Source organism: Mercenaria mercenaria, chromosome 6 (genome assembly GCF_021730395.1).
Source record: "Mercenaria mercenaria strain notata chromosome 6, MADL_Memer_1, whole genome shotgun sequence".
Lineage (NCBI taxonomy): Eukaryota > Metazoa > Mollusca > Bivalvia > Venerida > Veneridae > Mercenaria > Mercenaria mercenaria.
This window is the reverse complement of record NC_069366.1, coordinates 15,502,216-15,518,669: the sequence shown is the minus strand read 5'-3', so window position 1 is coordinate 15,518,669 and position 16,454 is coordinate 15,502,216. Positions and strand designations below refer to the sequence as shown.

General features: G+C 38.5%; 1 protein-coding gene across 1 annotated transcript; it reads right to left on the bottom strand.

The window, feature by feature from the left end:
• Positions 1 to 2,343: 2,343 nt before the first annotated feature.
• LOC123549576 (BTB/POZ domain-containing protein 1-like) lies at positions 2,344 to 5,164 on the bottom strand. Its single transcript, XM_045337773.2, has 2 exons — positions 4,797 to 5,164; positions 2,344 to 4,448 (listed from the first exon to the last, which is right to left on the bottom strand). The coding sequence occupies exons 1-2, from the start codon at positions 5,096 to 5,098 to the stop codon at positions 3,182 to 3,184; spliced, it is 1,569 nt and encodes a 522-aa protein (XP_045193708.2). The 5' UTR covers positions 5,099 to 5,164; the 3' UTR covers positions 2,344 to 3,181.
• Positions 5,165 to 16,454: the final 11,290 nt, after the last annotated feature.

Below are 16,454 nucleotides of genomic sequence, written 5' to 3'. Positions count from 1 at the left end.
TAATGCTTTAATGAAAACCTCCATTTTACCGGAAAATTTTAAACAAAAAATAAGCATAAATCACGTATTGCGAGATATATATCAGCTTTGGTTGGTTTAAAACAAAATCTCAACCAAACTTTAGCCAGATCTTATAGACGAAATATCTAGCAATCATACCGAAGAAAAAAGAATTATATTCCGACCATTCCATTCAAAATTTGTATTTCAAAATAAAATCGAGGGCAATATAAAAAAAAAATCAACAACTTTTTATTTGATTATAAATATCAAAATATCTTAAAATAGTGCAGCGTGTTCGAAAAGCGAGAAGAGGATAAAGCTGGAAATTCCCTCGTGCAAGTGTGGTATTGAGAAACACAGCCAAAAATGTTTTTCGTGCAATTTGATGTTTATCTAAGAGCAAAATTACGCTGGTCAATGCATACTTTATTATGAGGTTTGTCCCAACTGACTTGTTTCAATGAGTCCATATTTAATGCTCTATTTCCCTGGACACGAATTAGCTGCTAATGAAATGTTCCATGCGATAAAATTATTTTTTGTGAAAATATTCTTTGATTAGGAAAAAGAACAAAGAAACAATAGGGGCATTGACCCTAAAGCGCTCACCTGTGTACAAAGCTTTTAGTGTTTGTGTAACGTAATGGAACAAGTACAAAGTTAGGTTTCTTCTATTTTAGCCTTTATTATAATGTCACTCATATTGTTTTTAAATAAGGGCAATAATTTGAACAATTATGGTAGACAGCACAACTCTGATATCACATGCTAAATATCAAGGCTCTAGCTACTTTTGATTCAGAGGAGATTTTCAAAGTTTCATCACAATTGATTTACTGGTTTTAGAGGAGATGTTGTTTAAAGAAATTGATTATTAAAAGTGACCACGCCCTCTGGCGGCCATGTTATTTAACGAATCAAAGACAAAATGAACAATATTCGTAGAAGGTCACACAAAGACCATTTGTGTGAAATTATTTTAAAATTGTTTGTTTGTTTGTTTTGGGTTTAACGCCGTTTTTCAACAGTATTTAAGTCATGTAACGGCGGGCAGTTAACCTAACCAGTGTTCCTGGATTCTGCTCCAGTACAAACCTGTTCTTCGCAAGTAACTGCCAACTTCCCCACATGAATTATCAGAGGTGGAGGACGAATTATTTCAGACACAATGTCTTTTATAAAATCATCACGGAGAACATACGCCCTGCCCGGGGAGCGACCCCGCGATCCGTAGACCAAAGCCCTCCCTTTTGAGCTAAACGGGCGAGCTATATCTTAAAATTGTGCTTACAGTTAAATACAAGAAAAAAGTTCATATAGCATTTTTGCCTGTGTATTATGATACACGTGATGAAAATCAATATCACATTGCATATTTGACGAGTGTTTTAAAAAGGTATATTGGATTTGTTTAGAATGCTTGTCGCGCAACTATTGGTCTCGATATTAGATCAACAATTACCTTTATTTAAGACATAATTTATAGCAAAACAGTGCTTTATCACTAGTTATACACGATGGGCGGTTATACGTCGGGCGTAATAATTTCACGAGGGCGCAGCCCGATTTAAAAGTATTTCGGACGACATATAACCGCTCTAGTGTATAAATAGTGATATAGCACTGTTTTGCTATAAATTATTTCGATTCTAATACTTTCTTTATTGTAAAATTTATATATGACGGAACTGTTCCTTCGCGTTAGCATGGCGCCAAAAGTAGGTCTTTGTTTATACACGCCAGGGCCGGAAATCATGGAAATGGTAATATGTCTTGCGACAGAGTTCAGTTCGGGCGAAAATTATTGCGAATTATTCAGCGAAACGAATAACTAACTCAGTATGTTTGTAAATTAATATACACATTTGTGCAATGTGACATTTCGTCTAGAACATGTTATTAAGTAAAATATTTCATGAAATTTGAAAGCGCTATTTCTTGATGCGTAAATGGCGCTAAATATCAGGTTGACGTGACATCAACATAATATCGTTGTGATGATTAAAGCATTGTTGGTCATATTAGAATTCCTTGTTTGTTAGTATCTACAACCGGTAGTAACGTTTATTAAAGGCTTTGTTTCCTTTGGCGAAACCCGATGTTCGCATATAGACAGCTACGCACATGAAAGTCATCAACAATTGACATTTCTTGGAAATTTATTAAATGAAACATACTGATAAAATATACAAGTTATAAGAAAAATATCAAATGAAATACATATAAAAGATCTTTTTTTATTGTGTACAATTATGTGACATAACACGCTTTATGATATTTCATTCCATAACTATTTTATTACATTTAAAAAGTATATAAAACGTGCACAAATTTCGAAAGGATACAGATAAAATCTGATCATAGAGATTACAACTACAAAGAGATATAGGTTAAAGCTACTCGCCCACAGTTTGGGTGAAATTTTCCGACATGTTCACTACCACCAAGTTTGGCATAGAATACATATATGATGCTTAAAATGGTAAAGTGAGTGAAATTTAAAATTTGATATTGATAAAAATGCAAGAAAAACGTAAATTCAACAGCGTTGCAACATGTTTGGTTGTTTATAAAAATATCTTGCTTGTTTGTCAATACTTTTTAGGGATTTTTGAGAGAAATTGTTTTTCGCCAAAATGTGTCGGTGAGCGTCCATGCAAACGGAAATTTAGCTCCAAACGTTGGTAGAATTATAAATAATAAGACATTTCTATTGAGTTTTATTGACCTCTTTGTGCAGTCATAAGGTATAGGAGTTCCGTTTTATCTGTCCGCAGATTTCTAAGATCTTTCCAATTTTGTACAGGTTTATGTTATCTTCAGAATATAATCCTAAAGATATAAACCTTTGATTATTTTTGTGAACTATTTTATAGCGTTAGACACAAACCTAAATAAAACATCAAATTGAGTGCAGATGCGAATGCTTTCATAATGTTTAGACTGATATCTATGTTCAAAACTGGCGCAATATGTGAAAACCAACTGTACAATAGCATGTATAGGCGAAATGGATCGATTATATGTTCATATTACAACGATTTTCCTATAAGACCAATGTTAATACCACCGACTGCGTAAAGATATATGTAGATTCTTTAAAAGCATATATCGTGTCTTAGTAAACTGGCAGTACGTTTGATTGAGATATCTCACACTGCCAGGTGTCTCTATAATCTTAGACACATGCTTTAGGATCCGTGTCATTTTTTTCACGGTTAGAATAGTTCATAAAGCGGATCCTTTTGATTCCTGCAAAAGTTCCGTGTATACTACGTATTTGAATGCATCCAGTTTCGCTGGAGATACTTTCTTCGCTTTTACAGCATCTTGCCTTCATCTGTAAGTCACTATTACCGCTATAGCAAAGGTTGAAATTAACAATATATGGGGATTTTATCTTTTCAAGCAATATCGGCTGGTTAAAACTTACTTCTCCGCCTTCAAGTTGTAACTGTTGTAACTCAAACGTCTGCCTACTGTCAATGCCGTTTATGCTGATGCTGCCTGATAGGTCAAGGCGGAAACTGTCTGGAAGTGCAAATGCATCCAATTTTTCCAACTCTGTAAAGTAATAATTTGTAAATCTTGGTCTCTCGACTGTCGAAATTTTGATTGCCTTATTTTCGTAGGAATCGTACTCTAGCTTTTGATCAAATTTTTGGTAATGTCGAACTTCTCCAACAAAATTTGATGATAGGCCTTCTTGTGTGTAGATATCTTTGTTGTTTTTCAAGTAAGGATTGATTACACCCAGGACAACACCTAAAAGCAACACATTCCTTGATACGGAAATCTCAAGTGAAATGCTAATGCCGTTCAAAGCCCTCAGTTCTCCGTCTTGGGGATTTACTAGAACTGTTTCTTTCTCAGGTACCCGTGCTACGCAAGAATTGGTGGAAACGCATATATCAGGGACTTTGTTGGCAAAAGCCGAAATATCTGCATATTCTTCGATAGAAAAGTAACCTTTTTTGCTTGTATATTCTAGCAACGCCTTGGAAGTCATTGTTGGTAATCTCAAGTAGTAAAACGAGTCACCGAGCAATTTACGAGTATTTGTGCCATTTTCTTCCATCCCACTTCCTTTTGCTTTATTTTTTGACCATTTCTCTGCTGCTTCTAGAATGTCTTCCTCTTTGGCATAGAGAGTATCACCTTTCAGAATGTACAGGAGACAGTCGTCCGATAAATTCATAATTCCCTCCGATTGCAGAACTTCTTCTGCGTGATTGTCAATAAAAGAACAACATGCATCTTTTAAACTTCCAAGTTTGTAAAACGTTGCAAATGTTAAAGTTTCGCAAGCATTATCTGGTGTTATAAAGGTGGCCAAGTAGTCAGCGCAGAACTGTACAAGGCTTGAAACTTGGTAAAAGTGAGCCATTTCCAGAAGCGCAAAAGCATTTTCCTCACGCAATGTTACAGTGTCGCTGTATATAAACCTGTTAAATTCAAGAAACATTGAGCTCTCAGTCATGGTACAATTAGTGATGGTGTGGAACAAAAAAGAAACATTTGCTTTTACAAATATTTAGACAAAGGAGCTAAGATTAATCTTAAACCCATTTTGACATTTTAATAGGAATACACCACTTAACACCCGCTATTGTGAAGTAAATCATATAAAAGATGTGGCGTTTAACAGAAAAGTACAAAATATACAGTTAAATACCATTTACAAATAATCAGGCGTAAGATTATCAAAGAAGTTAAAATGTAACATTTTATAATAAAGTAGAAGATAACGAATATAGAGAGGACGATATTACAGCTACTTTTATATTTCTTACCTTAATAATAAATGAAATATGTCTTTTTCTGTGTCTTTCAGTTCAACCTCGTCTTTCCCATCAGCGCATGGTCCATAAAACATCGCCTGGAACACGGGGCTCCGTGCAGCTAGGACAATTTTATGCGCTTGAATTGTTTCTTCTTCCTCGTGATCTTTACAATGAAACTTGACATCAGTCCAGAGACTCCGGTCATACATTTCTTTCATGCAAGAAACTAAGTACCTCCCTTGTTGCCAGTCCTCTGATAATTGTTTTCGCATCCCTTGCCTAGCGTCGTTATTGTCGTTAACCTCTTCCATCCTTATTGGTTCCTTTAAAACACGGATTTTCAGAAATAGGACAGCAAAGCAAATTCAGAATGTTGTTTTAATATTTAGACTTAAAATGTTGATTATCATCGTTCCATAAATATATTATATCTGTAATCATGAAAAAAAATGTACACATTTGTGAGGTTCATTTCAATGTTCACACAGAGCTTTTGAATCATTTTAGTCCCTTAACATTACTTGTACGGCTGTTGATATATCGATCTATTTGATCATATTTTTATTATTTAAAACCAGTGAATAGCATGTATCTTTTCTCACAAGATTATAAAGATAGCGGGCTTAGGGAATATAGTCACAATATGTGATATACTGTGTACGGTAGTCCCTTAATTAACAGGTTTCACTTAAAGAACTGATAGAAAACCGAAATGAGGAATCCAGACACGAACTCTTAAGTTTTAACCTAGCTACTTTATAATTCTAGGTAATACAACATTTTGTTAACAAGTCTCAATTTTTAACATGCTAATTTTCTTTTGGTTGACCATGACAGGATAATAAATAAGTGTACAGTTTGTGTATAGTAAATGAGGTGTCGAGAGTGATCAATTTATGTTATAGAACCTGCTTCAAAATTGACCTAAAATAAATTCTGTATAAACTAAGTGTACAGTTTTAACAAAAATGCGTTAGTTCTCAATCCGATTTTGTGCACTTTGTATAATAAATATGTTACAATAATCCAGAAGAAATAACTTTCTCGTGATAAATGCAGGAACCACTAGGGGGCGTTCTTCGTAGCAATGAACGAATGTAATTGTTAAAAAATATCTATAATTTCTAAAAAATAAAGTCTTCAATCTTAATTCAGATAAAATTTCATTTGTGCGCGTGATTTTTTTATGATTTTTGGTTGCGGGTTTATCCCGCTACCAAAGTAACAAGTGTATTTCTGACAATCATATAGCATCTTTATTTTTATTCCGAATCACATCCAAAGGATGTTCATGTGCTTCACATGAACAATGCGATGAATTATCAATGAACAAGCAGTTCTTATTCAACTTGTATCCACTCACACTGACAATTTAGATGATATAAGATCTATCTATGATAAGGTATTCCAGCCCATGGTTACATCGCAAGCTAGGTCAGGCAGAGTTCATCTTAGATATGAGGCACATTAATTTGTATTTGTTTCTCATTCATGTATATTCATAGACTGGCATTTAAACAGAAAATAAATCTACCAAAAACCCGCAACCATCAGACATTTCAATGCTTTGATTTGTCTGAAGTCAGTACCTTCATTAATTTTACATATGTAAATTCTAAACGATAAGCGAAATTTATTTACTTTCATCAACATTAGAATTAAAACTCAGAATTATATTACAATAAAATTTATTTTAGTAACTTTTACTTATCTGTGGGTGTAACTTGGAGTATGACTGATCTTCACATGACTGCTGTTATCAAATTTAACATAAGTATAACAATTGATCGTACTCATATCTGTACCATTATCATTTTTAAATCTAAAGTAAACGTGGTGATTAATCATCATCAACCTCATATACTTTCTGTTCAATAATCAAAACATGTTTATATTGATAATGAATTTGGTCCCTTTCGCACTTCATTTGCCTTTAGGGTTATCAAAACAGTACATCAATCGCCTAGATTGTTTCCGAAATTTGTTTAAAACTATATTATATTATCTAAATATCATAAGAAATACGTTTTTTCTCGATTCGAATCCGTGACCAGTATTCCTGGAAAATTATAAATGCTACAGAAAGTGCGACTAAATCCAGGAAACGGCCAGAAAGGCTACCCTTAAAAATCGGCATTTCTCTCCAGGTCGGGACTTGTAAGAAATTCGAGTTTTGGGGTGATTTTGGCAACCCGTATTTTTGCTTGCATTTCATGCTAGGATGGTCCTAGAAGATCAAGCACTCACCGACTTTCAAATATAAGTACAGAAACGGCCAGAAATGCTACCTTTAAATATCGACATTTCTCTCCAGGTCGGGACCTGTAAGAAATTTGACTTTTGGGGTGAATTTGGCAACCCGAATTTTTGCTTGCATTTCATGCTAGGATGGTCCTAGAAGACAAAGCACTCGCCCACTTTCAACTATAAGTACAGAAACGGCCAGAAATGCTACCCTTAAAAATCGGCATTTCTCTCCTGGTCGGCACCTGTAAGAAATTGGAGATTTAGGGTGATTTTGGCAACCCGTATTTTTTACTTGCATTTCATGCTAGGATGGTCCTAGAAGACCAAGCACTCACCCACTTTCAAGTATAAGTATAGAAACGGCCAGAAACGCTACCCTTAAAAATCGGCAATTCTCTCCAGGTCGGGATCTGTAAGAAATTCGAGTTTTGGGGTGATTTTGGCAACCCATATTTTTTGCTAGCACTTCATGCTAGGATGGTCCTAGAAGACCAAGCACTCACCCACTTTCAAGAATATGTACAGAAACGGCCAGAAACACTACCCTTAAAAATCGGCATTTCTCTCCAGGTCTGACCTGTAAGAAATTCGAGTTTTGGTGTGATTTTGGCAACCCGTATTTTTTATTTGCATTTCATGCTAAGATGGTCCTAGAAGACCAAGCACTCACCCACTTTCAAGTTTAAGTACAGAAACGGCCAGAAACGCTACCCTTAAAAATCGGCATTTCTCTCCAGGTGGGGAACTGTAAGAAATTCGAGTTTTGGGGTGATTTTGGCAATCCGTATTTTTTGCTTGCATTTCATGCTAGGATGGTCCTAGAAGACCAAGCACTCACCCACTTTATAGTATAAGTACAGAAACGGGCAGAAACGCTACCCTTAAAAATCGGCATTTCTCTCCAGGTCGGGACCTGTAAGATATTCGAGTTTTGGGGTGATTTTGGCAACCAGTATTTTTTGCTTCCATTTCATGCTAGGATGGTCCTAGAAGACCAAGCACTCACCCACATTCAAGTATAAGTACAGAAACGGGCAGAAAATGTACCCTTAAAAATCGGCATTTCTCTCCAGGTGGGGATCTGTAAGAAATTCGAGTTTTGGGGTGATTTTGGCAACCCGTATTTTTTGCTTGTATTTCTTGCTTGCATGATCTTAGAAGACCAAGCACTCACCCACTTTCAAGTATAAGTACAGAAACGGCCAGAAACGCTTCCCTTAAAAATCGGCATTTCTCCCCAAGTCGGGATCTTAAGAAATTCGAGTTTTGGGTTGAGATTGGCAACCCGTATTTTTTGTTTCCATTTCATGCTAGGATGGTCCTAGAAAACCAAGCACTCACTCACTTTCAAGTATAAGTAAAGAAATGGCCAGAAACGCTACCCTTAAAAATCGGCATTTCTCTCCAGGTGGGGACCTGTAAGAAATTCGAGTTTTAGGGTGATTTTGGCAACCCGTATTTTTTGCTTACATTTCATACTAGGATGGTCCTAGAAGACAAAGCACTCACCCACTTTCACGTACAAGTACAGAAACGTCCAGAAACGCTACCCTTAAAAATCGGAATTTCTCTCTAGGTCGGGACCTGTAAGAAATTCGAGTTTTGTGGTTATTTTGGCAACCCGTACTATTTGCTTGCATTTCATGCTAGGACGGTCCTAGAAGACCAAGCACTCACCCACTTTTAAGTATAAGTACAGAAACGGCCAGAAACGCTACCCTTAAAAATCGGCATTTCTCCCCATGTCGGGATCTGTAAGAAATTCGAGTTTTGGGGTGATTTTGGCAACCAGTATTTTTTTGCTTGCATTTGATGCTAGGACAGTCCTAGAAGGCTTATTTGGATGTACGATCAATGTAACTTTGACCTCTTGCGACAAAGTCTTTCGACAGCAGATTGGGAATCGTGTTCCAATTCAGATGTCAATGTGTACGCTTCTAACATAACAGACACAATTTTATCGATATGTAAAAACCTTATTTCAAATAAAACTGTTACTGTACGTCCTAGAGATGTCCCATGGATGACAAGCGCAATACGACGATGTATTCGGAGGCGTAAACGTGCATATAAAAAAGCAAAACTGTCGGGATCTGGCGAGCACTGGTCGTAATTTCGAAGGATCCGTAATGACACTATACGTTCCATCAAGCAGGCAAAATCCACGTACTACATTAATCTCGTAGACAAACTTAAAACCTGCACATCTTCTTCAAAAGACTGGTGGAATACATTGAAGCCTTTCATAACTAAAGATTCTTCTGTTTCTATCCCACCGCTTATCGATCCTGTCACTAATATGCTAACCACAAGTGATGCAGAAAAGGCTGACCTTTTAAATACGTACTTTGCGAATCAGACTCAACTAAATGATGACGGTAAAACTCCACCGTATCCAACCGTCCCTCCAATTGAACGCCAGCTATCATCTGTGACTCTTATCCAGAATGAAGTTGAGGATGTTCTCAGAAACTTGCAAATAGAGAAGGCTTCTGGTCCTGACGGAATTAGTAACCGTATACTGCGTGAGGCTTCTCGGCAACTTTCCGGCCCTCTCTGTTCTTTATTCAACTATTCTCTGCACTCAGCAAACGTTCCTCTGTCCTGGAAAGATGCAAACGTGTGTGCTGTTTTTAAGAAAGGCGACTCCTCTCTTCCCAAACAACTATCGGCCTATATCCCTTCTCAGCTGTGTAGAAAAAGCATTTGAAAAAGTTTTATTTAAACATATTTACAATCACCTTCATGACACAAATTTTCTAACCCCCGTGCAGTCTGGTTTCTAACCTGGCCACTCCACTGTCAGTCAGTTGACCTTTCTCTACAATACATTTTGCAAAGCTCTAGATGAAGGGCTTGAGGTAAGGGCTGTCTTTTTTGACATCAGCAAAGCTTTTGACAAGGTTTGGCACAAAGGTCTTCTTGTAAAACTACAAAATGCAGGTATTACTGGATCTTTACTTGAATGGTTTTCTAACTATCTTTTCAATAGACGCCAACGGGTTATCCTTCCTGGAACCTATTCTACTTGGAAAGGTATTGGTGCTGGTGTCCCCCAAGGATCTATTCTTGGGCCTCTTCTGTTCTTGATTTTTATTAATGACATTGTAGTTGACATTGGCAGTGAAATCAGCTTGTTTGCTGATGATACTAGCCTTTATATTATTGTTGACCAACCTGAAAAGGCAACTCAGTTACTACAGACGGACATCCAGAAAATATCCAGATGGGCCGATACATGGTTAGTACAGTTCAACCCTGCAAAATCTGAATCTTTACTGTTTTCTCGCAAAGCAAATCAACATTTACATCTACCCCTCTTTATGGCAGGACTCCAGATTCCTGAGGTTTCCTATCATCAAAATCTTGGTGTCACTCTGTCAAACGATTGTAAATGGCATCATCATATCAACTACATAACATGCAAGGCTTGGAAAAGGGTTCATGTTATGCGCAAGCTGAAAATGGTCTTAGATCGAAGATCTCTTGAAACGATATACCTTTCCTTTATACGACCGATTTTGGAATATGCAGATGTAATCTGGAACAACTGCACAGGATATGAAAAGGAACAACTTGACAAAATTGAAAATGAGTGTGCCAGAATCGTAACTGGAGCCACCAAGCTTGTATCACTGCATGACTTAAGACTAGAGGTGAATTGGAGGACGCTGAAAGATAGAAGGCACGATTACAGAATTATCATGATTTTTTCAAATGTGCTCCTTCGTATCTGATCACTCTCGTCCCACCAGTCGTTAATTCAGTTTCCAACTACAGCCTTCGCAATTCCGGTGATCTCCGCTCGGTGGCTTCTCGCACTTCACAATACTTCAATTCCTTTCTTCCTTTGACTGTGCGCGAATGGAACGATCTTTCGGATGACATCAAAAATGCACCGTCGCTTAGTGTGTTGAAGAGGCGTCTTAAGGCCGACCAGCGTCAAACTCCCTCTTATTATTACTGTGGAAGTAGAAAAGCACAAATTCTACATGCTAGACTTCGTATGAAATGCAGTGGTCTTAATTATCATCTGTCCGCTTTGTCATTGCGGACAACCCGAGACCAGCTCACATTTTTTGCTTGAATGTAGACTGTATTACCTTCCTCGGCATGTAATGTTAACTTCTGTTGGTAATTTCACCCAGTCTATCACTGTTAACACCTTACTTTATGGTGATACTTCTCTGTCTGATACGGACAACAGACAAATCTTCACAGCTGTCCAACAATTTATCCTTGGAAGCCATAGGTTCGCTTGACTTGTGATCTGACCCCTATACTGTTTCACACTGTCATTATCTCCAGACAACAAGACTGTTAAGTATATAAAGCTAGGAGTGGTTTGGGCAGCTGAACATTTCCTCTACATATTTTCTTCCTTCCCTTTTCATTCTAGAGTCTTTCTGTGTACTATTTAAAACTGTAACCTTTATGGTTACCTAATTTTGCTAAAATATTCTAAATGCTAAAAAAGCGATGTATTAATATTTTTATTTCATCTTTATCTTCCATTTTTGAGCATTTTGTTGTTTTTTCCTTTTTTTTTTTTTTTTGGTTTTCATTTTGCTTTTTTCCCCTTTTCATGAAAAACTAAGAATGTGTTACACAGTAGTTTAACAGCAATCCATAGTATTGTAAATATTATCTTTCCGGAGGTTGACTCGATATGTATTTCAATACTTCCGTCAATATCCTATTGCTTGTGTTGTTATGTCTGTCTGTATGTGTATGAATGTATCTTGTGTAACATTTGCAATAAAATATTCTTAAACTAGAAACGGCCAGAAACGCTACCCTTAAAAATTGGCTATTCTCTCCAGGTTGGAACCTGTAAGAAATTCGTGTTTTGGGGTGATTTCGGCAACCCGTATTTTTTGCTTGCATTTCATGCTAGGATAGTCCTAGAAGACTAAGCACTCACACACTTTCAAGTATAAATACAGAAAAGGCCAGAAACGCTACCTTTAAAAATCGACATTTCTCTCCAGGTCGGGACCTGCAAGAAATTCGAGTTTTGGGGTGATTATGGCAACCCGTATTTTATGCTTGCATTACATGCTATGACGGTCCTAGAAGACCTTTCAAGTAAAAGTACAGAAACGGCCAGAAACGCTACCCTTAAAAATCGGCATTTCTCTCAAGGTCGGCCCCTGTAAGAAATTCGAGTTTTGGGGTGATTTGGGCAACCCGTATTTTTTGCTTGCACTTTGTGCTAAGATGGTCCTAGAAGACCAAGCACTCACCCAATTTAAAGAATAAGTACAGAAGCGGCCAGAAACGCTACCCTTAAAAATCGGCATTTCTCTCCTGGTCGGGACATGTAAGAAATTCGAGTTATGGGGCTGATTTTGCCAACTCGTATTTTTTGCTTGCATTTCATGCTAGGATGGTCCTAGAAGACCAAGCACTCACCCACTTTCAAGTATAAGTACAGAAACGGCCAGAAACGCTACCCTTAAAAATTGGCATTTCTCTCCATGTCGGCACCTGTAAGAAATTCGACTTTTGGCGTGATTTTGTCAACCGTATTTGTTGCTTGCATTTCACGCTAGGATGGTCCTAGAAGACCAAGCACTCACCCACTTTCAAGTATAAGTACAGAAACTGCCAGAAACTCTACCCTTAATAATCGGCATTTCTCTCCAGGTCGAGACCTATAAGAAATTCGAGTTTTGGGGTGATTTTGGCAACCCGTACTTTTTGTTTGCATTTCATGCTAGGATGGTCCTAGAAGACTAAGCACTCACCCACTTTCAAGTATAAGTACAGAAACGGCCAGAAACGCTACCCTTAAAAATTTGCATTTCTCTCCAGGTCGGGACCTGTAAGAAATTCGAGTTTTGGGGTGATTTTGGCAACCCGTACTTTCTCCTTGCATTTCATGCTAGGATGGTCATAGAAGACCAAGCACTCACCCACTTTCAAGTATAGTACAGAAACGGCCAGAAACGCTGCCCTTAAAAATCGGTTATTCTCACCAGGTCGGCACCGGTAAGAAATTCGAGTTTTGGGCTGATTTTGGCAACCCGTATTTTTTGCTTGCATTTCATGCTAGGATGGTCCTAAAAGACCAAGCACTCACCCACTTTCAAATATAAGTACAGAAACGGCCAGAAATGCTACCCTTAAAAATCGGCATTCCTCTCCAGGTCGGGACCTGTAAGAAATTCGAGTTTTGGGGTGATGTTGGCAACCCGTATTTTTTGCTTGCATTTCATGCTAGGAAGGTCTTAGAAGCCCAAGCACTCATCCACTTTCACGTATAAGTACAGAAACGTCCAGAAACGCTACCGTTAAAAATCGGCATTTCTCTCTAGGTCGGGACCTGTATGAAATTCGAGTTTTGTGGTGATTTTGACAACGCATATTTTTTACTTGCATTTCATGCTAGGATGGTCCTAGAAGACCAACCATTTACCAACTTTCAAGAATCGGGACCTGTAAGAAATTCGAGTTTTGCGGTGATTTTGGCAATCCGTATTTTTTGCTTGGATTTCCTGCTAAGACGGTCATAGAAGACCAAGCACTCACCCACTTTCAAGCATAAGTACAGAAACGGCCAGAAACCCTACCCTTAAAAATCGGCAATTCTCTCCAGGTCGGCACCTGCAAGAAATTCGAGTTTTGGGGTGATTTTGGCAACCCGTAGTTTTTGCTTGCATTTCATGCTAGGATGGTCCTAGAAGACCAAGCACTCACCCACTTTCAAGTATAAGTACTGAAACAGCCAGAAACGCTACCCTTAAAAATCTGCATTTCTCTTCAGGTTGGACCCTGTAACAAATTCGAGTTTTGGGGTGATTTTGGCAACCCGTATTTTTTGCTTGCATTTCATGCTAGGATGGTCCTAGAAGACCAAGCACTCACTCAATTTCAAATATAAGAACAGAAACGGGCAGAAACGCTACCCTTAAAAATTGGCATTTCTCTCCAGGTCGACACCTGTAAGAAATTCGAGTTTTGGGGTGATATTGGCAACCCGTATTTTTTTGCTTGCATTTCATGCTAGGATGGTCCTAGAAGACCAAGCACTCACTCACTTTCAAGTATAAGTACAGAAACGGCCAGAAACACTACCCTTAAAAATCGGCATTTCTCTCCAGGTCGGGATCTGTAAGAAATTCGAGCTTTGGGGTGATTTCCTAACCCGTATTTTTTGCTTGCATTTCATGCTAGGACGGTCCTATAAGACCAAGCACTTACCCACTTTCAAGTATAAGTACAGAAACGGCCAGAAACGCTTCCCTTAATAACCGGCATTTCTCTCCAGGTCGGGATCTGTAAGAAATTCGAGTTTTGGGTTTAGGTTGGCAACCCGTATTTTTTGTATCCATTTCATGCTAGGATGGTCCATGAAGACCAAGCACTCACCCACTTTCAAGTATAAGTAAAGAAATAGCCAGAAACGCTACCCTTATAAATCGGCATTTCTCTCCAGGTGGGGATCTGTAAGAAATTCGAGTTTTGGGGTGATTTTGGCAATCCGTATTTTTTGCTTGCATTTCATGCTAGGATGGTCCTAGAAGACCAAGCACTCACCCACTTTCAAATATAAGTACAGAAACAGCCAGAAACGCTACCCTTAAAAATCGGCATTTCTCTCCTGGTCGGGACCTGTAAGATATTCGAGTTTTGGGTGATTTTGGCAACCCGTATTTTTTGTTTGCATTTCATGCTAGGATGGTCCTAGAAGACCAAGCACTCACCCACTTTCAAGTATCAGTACAGAAACGGCCAGAAACGCTACCCTTAAAAATCGGCATTTCTCTGCAGGTCGGGACCTGTAAGAAATTCGAGTTTTGGGGTGATTTTGGCAACCCGTATTTTTATTGCTTGCATTTCATACTAGGAATGTCCTAGAAGATCAAGCACTCACCCACTTTCAGGTGTTAGTACAGAAACGGCCAGAAACGCTACCTTTAAAAATTGGCATTTCGCTACATGTCGAGATCAGTAAGAAATTCGAGTTTTCGGGTGAGTTTGGCAACCCGTAATTTTTGCTTGCATTTCATGCTAGGATGGTCCTAGAAGACCAAGCACTCACCCACTTTCAAGTATAAGTACAGAAACGGCCAGAAACGCTACCCTTAAAAATCGGCATTTCTCTCTAGGTCGGGACCTGTAAGAAATTCGAGATTTGTGGTGATTTTGGCAACGCGTACTTTTTATTTGCATTTCATGCTAGGATGGTCCTAGAAGACCAACCATTTACATAAGCATAAGTACAGAAACGGCCAGAAACGCTACCCTTAAAAATCGGCATTTCTCTCCAGGTCGGCACCTTTAAGTAATTCGAGTTTTGGGGTGATTTTGGCAACCCGTACTTTTTGCTTGCATTTCATGCTAGGATGGTGCTAGAAGACCAAGCACTCACCCACTTTCAAGTATAAAGTACAGAAACGACCAGAAACGCTACCCTTAAAAATTGGCATTTTTCTCGATGTCGGCACCTGTGAGAAATTCGAGTTTTGGGGTGATTTTGGCAACCCGTATTTTTTGCTTCCATTTCATGCTAGGATGGTCCTAGAAGACCAAGCACTCACCCACTTTCAAGTATAAGTACAGAAACGGCCGGAAACGCTACCCTTAAAAATCGGCATGTCTCTCCAAGTCGGGACTTGTAAGAAATTCGTGTTTTAGAGTAATTTTGGCAATCCGTATTTTTTGCTTGCATTTCTTGCTAGGATGGTCCTAGAAGTCCAAGCACTCACCCACTTCCAAGTATAAGTACAGAAACGACCAGAAACGCAGCCCTTAAAAATCGGCATTTCTCTCCAGGTCGGGACCTGTAAGAAATTCGAGTTTTGGGGTGATTTTGGCAACCCGTAATTTTTGCTTGCATTTCATGCTAGGATGGTCCTAGAAGACCAAGCACTCACCCACTTTCAAGTATAAGTACAGAAACGGCCGGAAACGCTACTCTTAAAAATCGGCATTTCTCTCCAAGTCGGGACCTGTAAGAAATTCGTGTTTTGGAGTAATTTTGGCCATCCGTATTTTTTGCTTGCATTTCTTGCTAGGATGGTCCTAGAAGACCAGCACTCACCCACTTCCAAGTATAAGTACAGAAACGACCAGAAACGCTACCCTGAAAAATCGACATTTCTCTCAAGGTCGGGACCTGTGAGAAATTCGAGTTTTGGGGTGATTTTGGCACCTCGTAATTTTTGCTTGCATTTCATGCTAGGATGGTCCTAGAAGACCAAGCACTCTCCCACTTTCAAGTATAAGTACAGAAACGGCCGGAAACGCTACCCTTAAAAATCGGCATTTCTCTCCAGGTCGGCACCTGTAAGAAATTCGAGTTTTGGGGTGATTTTGTCAACTTGTAATTTTTGCTTTCAATACATGCTTGGATGGTCCTAGAAGACCAAGCACTCACCCATTTTCAAGTATAAGTACAGAAACGGCCAGAAA